General features: G+C 34.8%; 1 protein-coding gene across 1 annotated transcript in view; it reads left to right on the forward strand.

Moving 5' to 3' along the window:
- EPHA6 (EPH receptor A6) overlaps window positions 1–8,713 on the forward strand; it is a 185,006-nt gene that overhangs the window by 150,811 nt on the left and 25,482 nt on the right. Inside the window, exon 11 of the mRNA XM_015824276.1 lies at window positions 8,207–8,416. Within this exon, the coding sequence (XP_015679762.1) occupies window positions 8,207–8,416 (210 nt within the window). The remainder of the gene's footprint in view (window positions 1–8,206; window positions 8,417–8,713) is intronic.

An 8,713-nucleotide genomic window follows, 5' to 3' on the forward strand; every position in this document is an offset into this window, starting at 1 on the left:
TGGACGATCACTTGACTATGAGCCAGCAGTGTGCAGCAGCAACCAAAAAAGCTACTACAATCCTGGGTTGTATAAACAGAGGCATAGAATCAAGATCACACGAAATATTATTACCGCTTTATAAAACCCTAGTAAGACCATACCTGGAATATTGCAGCCAGTTTTGGTCAACATATCACAAAAAAGATGTTGAGAGTTTGGAAAAAATTCAGAGAAGAGCAACTAAGATGATCAAAGGCTTGGAGACTAAAACATACAAAGAACGGCTACGGGACTTGGGTTTGGCTAGTCTAAAGAAAAGAAGAAATAGGGGGGACATGATAGCAGTATTCCAGTATCTGAGGGGCTGCCACAGGTCATAGGGGGCCAGGTTGTTCACCAAAGCACCAGAAGGAAGGACGAGAAACAATGGTTGGAAACTGATCAAAGAGAGAAGCAACCTGGAATTAAGGAGAAACTTCCTGACAGTGAGGACAATTAACCAGTGGAACAGCTTACTGTCAGAAATCGTGGGCGCTTCATCATTGGAGATTTTTAGGAGGAGACTGGACATTCAGCTGTCTGAGATGGTATAGGTTCTTCTGCTTGAACAGGGGGCTGGACTAGAAGACCTCCAAGGTCCCTTCCAGCTCCTATTCTATTCTATTCTATTCTATTCTATTCTATTCTATTCTAGTATGGCTTCTCCCATTGACTTTCCTTGTCAAAACCGGCTGGGAAGGTGGCAATTACATGACCCGGTAAGCATGGTAAAATTTGCCAACCACCCAAATTTTGAACATGTGATTGTGAGGATACTGTGACAGTTGCAAATGTGGTCATTTTTTTTCAGTCCGTGGTCACTAAATGAATGGTTGTTAAGTTGAGAACTATCTTTGTATTAATATGTTATTGTTCTTTCATTTTAGATGTTGTATATTTTTCCAGGACATTTATTAGCAAAATAATATGGAAAGAAAATCCAGAAATCATAGACATAAATATGTAGAGAGAAAGAAACCACTTGATTGTATAGATTGATTATATAGGAAGACAGCTCTGGAATTGATTGTTTGATTGATTGATTGATTGATACATTTCATAAGGATTGCCTTTACCTATTTTCTTCATATTCTAACATTTAGAGCCTTTTTAAATATTGAGAACTAAAGATGTTTCACTTTTCCAAATAAACAGCAGTATAGTAGCTTTTAGCTCGTGATGGTACAAAAACATAGCATCTTGCTGTGCACTCAGTGATGCTATCAAGTATTAACTGCAGTACACTATCAGATTCTCAGATTTCCTGAGCATCCATAATCAATTAAAGCCACACTAAGTCATAAAGGTTCCTGTACTTTTGATATCCATTCAAACCCCAGATTTCACAAATGATATTATACACCACTAAGTATTCACTAATCCTCTAGCAAGATATAGCTCACCAACTATAATCACCTGGACAAGTGATTTTCTAGTCCCATAGAGAGGAAAATACAAGGGACTTTTTTTTTGTTTTGTTTTTGTTCTTTGTGTTTTTGAAGAAAAGGGCTTCCATATGTGACAGGTAGGTTCCATTCAGTCTTAGAATCACAAACTTTATGTGCTGATCAAAAGGAGATACTTTTTAACTCTATAGAGAAAATAAGAATATTCTGGAAAGAGTTTGTTCTTCAGCACATTGAGTGGAGTATTGATTGACATTTCCTTTAATAGCTTAGCTAAGCTGGAAGTCTGGCTGAATCTAGAAATCATCCTTCTAAGAAAAAGATATTTAAAAGTAAAACCTTCAAACAGTCCTGTATAAATTCATCACTCCAGTTATTTCAGAGTCTTTTCAAGCTATTTCAGTACTGGCAGATTGTTCTACTGGTCTAAAATCAGTTTTGCATTAATGAACTCTTAACATCTTGAGGGCATGGTGAAGCCTTTCTGTTTTTAGTGTTCCTATATAAAAATCCCCAGTCTCTGCTAGATTCTAAATAGTGATTGGTTTGAAAAATGCTTCTGTATGATCCCAACGTACAGAAAATAGGAAAATCATAAGCCCCAGGCAGTAGTGATGTAGCTCTTTTCTCTGGAATGTCTTAAAATGTTAAATGTTTATTAAATTTATGTGCCCCAACTCACTATTAGGGGCTATATTACAACATTTGTTGGGTTATCATTATGTTCCAATTGAAGATTAGTGCTACAAATGTATTTTTAGAAGCAGATGAGCTCTTTTTCTCTTTTGCTTTCTCTCCCTCCCTCTCTCAAACTTCCTCATGCTCTGTTGATATATAGTTTATTTTTTCTCTGCATGAAATTCTGCCCATGAGAATACCTTTGATGAATAATTAAATTTGGCAGGCCAGTTATCGCTTAATTCCAACTCCCAGCATCCCTCACTGTTGGATGTTTCTTAAGGATGATGGAAGTTGCACTTCCACAACTCAAGTTGTATGTTCTTACACTCTTCAGAGGTTCGAACATTGCACATATCAAGTACAATGTGCAAGATGATTCTTAGATTATTAATATTACAATAATAAAACATTTTAATTAGTGCAAGTCAAACTTGCACTAATTAAATTGCACAGTGTAATATTACAAAATAGAGGATCAACAAGATGCTACGGGTTAATGGGAAAATGCCTGGAGGCTACTTTAAATGATGGATGCAGAATACGTAACTTCTTTAAATAGTCATTCCATTATATTCCAGTATAAAATGATTCTGCAAAGTCTTGATCCCCCTTTTTTTTTTTAGTTTGAACCATGCAGTCAGAGGCAGAGAATGTATAATGATTGAAATGAATGCTATGTATTTCTAAAACTCCATAATTAAAGGTTGAGGGCAACCTGCAGGTTTCATACGATATTTTGTTTTTCTGTTTAAAATGGTTGCTTCCTGGAATATCTTATGAACAAAATGTTTATGTGGAATGAGTAGCTTCCACTGGAGAGAGTGATTTTTTTTGTCAATATTTGATGCAGTGTTCTGTAACTGGACTGGAATATTACTTGAAACAAGCTTTGCAAAACAGCATCAGCTGTTGAATATAAAATAATTTATTTCATGTCCCCTAGAATAGCAATATAAGAGTGAAACCAGCCAGGCATTAGATATACCTTTGGCTGTCAAGGATAGTTTATTTGGCAAAGCTATTAAGGGCTGCTTAGAATTTGATGGAACAGTGCCTTGGATAAATTTACTGTGTTATGAATTGTTGCCAAGACTGATAAACTCTCTTAACAGACTACTGGGAATTGGATCAAAAGTAATTTTGGGGATAACCCCTTGGAATCAAAAGTATGCACTACACCAACTTCATGTAGCATAAATGCTCAGTAAAAACAGTTTCTATTATTTCTTGTGAGAAAATAATTTTAAAAAATATCCAGAGAATTTTGTATATCAAAATACAAATAAATTTATTCAAATATCTAGTTTAAAAAGCTAGCCTCAAATGAGATTCTATGGAGTAATCAGCGAACTGATTTTATATGTCAGGGATCCTGCTAAACATATATCCTAAAGGCAAGGGTATCTGCATTTCAGGAAAAAAAATATTTATTACAGCAGTGTTTGTTTTATTTGCCCCAAATTATATTGGAGCATGTAGCATGTGACAGGAAATGCTACAATCAGATACCTCACAATTTTAGCTCTTGATCTTTTTTCTTTAAATAACTTCTTAAATTTTATAGCTCTTATAATATTGTATTGTGCTTTTCTTGCTGATAGAAACAGGCAAAATTGCTATATAAAAGTTATTCCAATAGTTGAACATTACAACTTCATTCCCCATGTATCTGTCTCAAACTTCACATTAGTTACAAAAACAGAGCCAAAAGTGGATTTCAGTGAATTCTGGCATTGACTCCTGCCACTGCTTCCTGGAGAGGACGCTGCTGCTGCTGCTACATACTCACTCAAAGCCACGGTTATCACCATTCATGACATAGTATTAAAATTTTCTCTTAAGGGCTGTGGCAACTATTTTTGAAACAGAAGCAGAACTGATATTCTGTTCCTGTCTGTATCCATTGTATAAAATTACCTCAGAGGCAATATAAAAACATTATTAATATTAGATCATGCATTGTATGTGGGGTATTTAATATAATAGATGAAGAATAAGATGGGACCCTTGGGCCAGTGCACTTGCATATCAGAAACATCACCACCTGTCAGAAAAGCACTATAGAGTTCTTGTGCATCTCTTCAAAACATCACTAAGTCTAGCATCTCAGATTGAATTTAGTTTTTAACTGGTGCCATGTTTACATGTTGCTCAGGGTTATGTCGTTATGAGATGGCAGCTATATAAATATGTTGAATAAATAAACAATAAGATGCTATAATTGGAAAGGAACATTTTTCTCCTCTGGTGGGAATGCAATAAACAATGATATTTTGGGAAGAATGTGTTTAAAGGCATTTAAGGATTTAAGGCTGAATTATCTCCAAAACTAGGTTTGTCACACATATCTGTTGGCCAGAACAAGACATTGCAAGATAAAAAAAGGTTAATAAAAAGTAATTAAGTTTTTATTTATAACAGCAAAATTAGTCATTGCTAATGCATAAATAATGGAAATATCTTGATAATATTTCAATAGATGGCATGACAAGATATAGTTTGCATCTTTACCTGAAAAAGTGTGATAAAATCCACTACATCTAAATCCCAAACCCATGTTAGCAAAAGACCATTGCTATGTTCCTGTAATACTCCATAAGCAAACAAATTAACTATATTATGATTTAATGTAATGTCATCATCCACATAGCATTCTAAACAAAACTAAACTACACAACAACAATCACACATTCCCAATTCTATTTCAGCCACATTATAGTGCAAGGTGTGAACCCAACAAGTAGGTGATATAGACATAGAATCTGTTTTCTAACCCAGGAGTCTTCAAACTTGGCCCTTTTATGACCTGTGGACTTCAACTCCCAGAATCCCTCAGCCAGGCACGCTTGCTGAGGAATTCTGGCAGTTGAGGTCCATGAGTCATAAAAGGGCCAAGTTTGAAGACTCCTGGGTCACAATTCAATAAAATAATACAAAATAAAATAAATCAAGCATACTTTTTAAAATAAAAGGAAGGATTTTCAGAGAAATTCATGCACAATTACATACATGTTCCTAGAAAATTCTAGACTTGCTCAATCAAATTTGATTCAGCTTCTCAGTTCAAGAAAAAATGGGGTTTTCAGAAGCTGAAAAGCCTATAAATCAATACTGATTTTGAAATATTCAGTTTGATTCTCCATACCAATGTGATTCAAAAATACATTGATTTTAGAAATTCAATTGAATCAAATATCCAAACTGAATAATTCTACATTCCTAGAAAATTCAGATATTATACTGTGTCTTCTTCTTTTTCTCAACTTCTTCTTTTATCACTCTGATGTTCGGCAGGTATTGTACACAAGTTTAAATATATGTATGTATGTATGTATGTATGTATGTATGTATGTATGTATGTATGTATGTATGTATGCCTGTACAGCAGATGGTTTTACACAGTAGCTTTAAGTTGTTAATTTCCAATTTGTTGTTGAAATGTATGATATGAATATTGTAATGTTTTATAATATTGATTATATAAGGTAATACTCATGAACTGAGGAATCTATGTGACATGTTGTATCTATTATGCCGTGATTAAGGGAAGACTGTTTCATCCAGCAAAACATTCCAAGAAATCAAAGATACAAGGTTTTTGCCAGCTTCCCCTTTTTTATGTATCAAGTTTATTAGCTGCAGTCAGAGCCATCTCTAAACATCATACAATTCTTTTGTAAGGTCAGATTAAAACAAAGCATTGTATAATAATAATCCTAGGAGAAACTAATAGGGGGAAAATGTCAAAACAAAAAAAGCCACAACTAAAATACTATACTCACTAGACCAGAAATCAAAGCACAGGTCCTCACCAGTGGGAAAGGTCATAATAGTCCACCCATATTTCAAGAAGGAAAGCCACTCTGAGCTATTCCCAAAGAGCTATAGAAATTGCTCACCGTATTTCTTGAGTTGATTGTGAAGTCAGTCTTCTAGTCATTGTAAGCCTTCTTGAGAGATTGTGGAAAGCCTGCAAAGAACTGTAAAGTATGACTGGCTCCCTATTCTATTCAACAAAGTCTTGATACACTATTTCATTAATAGAAAGTTAATAAAGTTCTTAGCCAAGTTTTTCTGTATGCAAAAATGAATAAAATGATTATATGAATAATACTGAAGTTCCTCTTCTTGGAGCATATTGCTCACATTATTGTCATAGAGTCATCTTTGGAGAAGTTGTTATTTAGGCTTACTGTAATTCTCATGGTATTTATACCTATTTTCATTGTTACCTTCTGGGACGAGGCTTCGTGGCATCCAAAGCAGAACATCCAGATTCAGTCACAGCTTGGTTCCATACAGTATTAACCTTGTGAACTCTAAAGCTTCCTCCTTCCATTATGTATTCAAGATGGACAGTGAATAATATTTATGTTACTTATATGTTAGGGTATGGGTCTATACATATGTTGTATATAGTATGTTTTAAATGTCTTATGCATTTGTACACTTTGAGAAGAAGCAACTAAATTTCATTTTTAATGTGTGCCATTGTGCCCACAGGAAAAAATGACAATAAACAATAAACCTGTTGTTTCAGGTTTAGGGAAGAAATAATTTCTCATTCAGCACACAATATTTCATGCATATGTTAAATTCTTTTGACAGAAACAGCAGTATGATTTAAAAGGACTACTGTATTTTATTATTATTTTAAAAAGCTGTAGTACAATCCTTTTACACATACAGTAGTTGCTATAAAATAAGTTTCAAATATGCTAGATTGTTCCATTACAAAGCATCAAATGTTCTCTCAGGATGCCCATCCATGGTGTAATACAGTATTTTGCCCAACAGTTAATTTCTGTTTTCAAATTCCTATTTGTCCTTAGAGATGTATGATGGACTTCTGAGAGACAGAGAAAGAAGCTGTCAGCTTGCAAAGTATTACATAGCCAAAACATTTGCAAAATCCCCACTGCTTCAAGAGGCAGTCAGGAACAGAATCCCTGCCATAACAAGTATATCTTAATATCTGATAAGTATATCTTAAAATATACATATCCAATCTTCAAGATTAATGTCAAGCCCCTAGCAGCTGCTCACAATGAAAAAGCCTAGTTTTTCATATAGTCTTATTAACTAGATCCAATCACTTCCTTCTATAAGAGATGATTTGGTCCTATTCAGATGATCTGGTCCTGAATTATTTTGCAAAGTGCCATTGTCTTTCTCAGACTTTAACTAGTCAATTATAGCATGGCATAGATCATAGACAACAGTGAAATTTATTTTCCTTTATTTCATGAGAAAATTTATTAAACAAAAACAAAGGTTTGTTTTCCAATATAATATTGTATTCTGATTTTTCCCATTATTTATATCCTGGAACTCTTCTGTTCTTCACATTTTATGCAGGTACAGGCCAATGCATTGCGTTCCAAAATATTCCTGCTATCATTCTTTGGTAGTTGTATGAGAGAGTATTTAGTCCTTGGCTAATGAAAGACCTGGAATTAAAGTGAGATGAGGGACAGGCTTATACTGACTGAAGTGAGGCTCTCTTAATCATCTATGCACTCATGCAGGGCATCACAGTGCAAACACCACTTGTCAGTTAAGTGCAGAGTAAAATTGTTCAATCAAGCATTATGCCCTGCAGTTGTCTGAAATTAGTTAATTCCATGCTGGACATGTTGATAGCTTCAGAGAAATTGTTAGCTATTTTTACACCTTGTAGAAATTGATTGGTTGAATGTGTGCCATCAGTCAGTGACAATTCTTAGTGGTAACAGGTAGATTTTCTTCTGGACACTATGTCCCTAACCTGGTCCTTCAAATCTTCCAATGCTGCATTTCTTGGCCCTGAATCCATACATTTTGCTGCTGGTGCCGTCTTTTTATTTCCACCTTTCCCAACATTGTAGACATTTCCAAGGTTAGGTCTTTGATACTATGTCCAAAATATAATAATTTGATCCTGCTCATTTATGCTTCAGGTAAAAACTGGGTTCATTTATTTATCAAATTTATATATTAAATTCATAGAAGATTTAGCTGAAAAATAACCAGACCTTTGAAATATAAATTGTTATATTTAGCAAATGTTTTACCTGCACAATATGAAAATGTCAAGTGAAACTCTACCTTCCTTTCAGAAACACGATGGCCACTTCACAGTCATCCAGCTTGTTGGGATGCTTCGTGGAATTGCTTCCGGCATGAAATATCTCTCAGATATGGGTTATGTACATCGGGACTTGGCAGCTCGGAATATTTTGGTCAACAGTAATCTTATGTGCAAAGTCTCTGATTTTGGATTATCACGGGTACTAGAGGATGATCCTGAGGCAGCTTATACAACAACTGTAAGTTTATTTGGGTTTTTTTCCTAATACAAAAAGGTCAGATGATGTTGAACAGGTATTTTACATTGATTATTGCTTCATTTTGTGCTATATAGTTAATATACCGTATTTTTCGCTCTATAAGACGCACCTGACCATAAGACGCACATATCTCCTTGATTAGTTTCCACCCATTGTTTCTTGTCTCGCCTTCTGGGGCTTTGGAAAATAAATTGATCCCCTCCTCTTTGTGGCAGCCCCTCAAATACTGGAATATTGCTATCATGTCAACCCTAATCCTTTTCTCTTGACTGGCCA

The sequence above is a fragment of the Protobothrops mucrosquamatus genome, unplaced genomic scaffold, assembly GCF_001527695.2.
Source record: "Protobothrops mucrosquamatus isolate PMUCROS unplaced genomic scaffold, P.Mucros_1.0 scaffold2178, whole genome shotgun sequence".
Lineage (NCBI taxonomy): Eukaryota > Metazoa > Chordata > Lepidosauria > Squamata > Viperidae > Protobothrops > Protobothrops mucrosquamatus.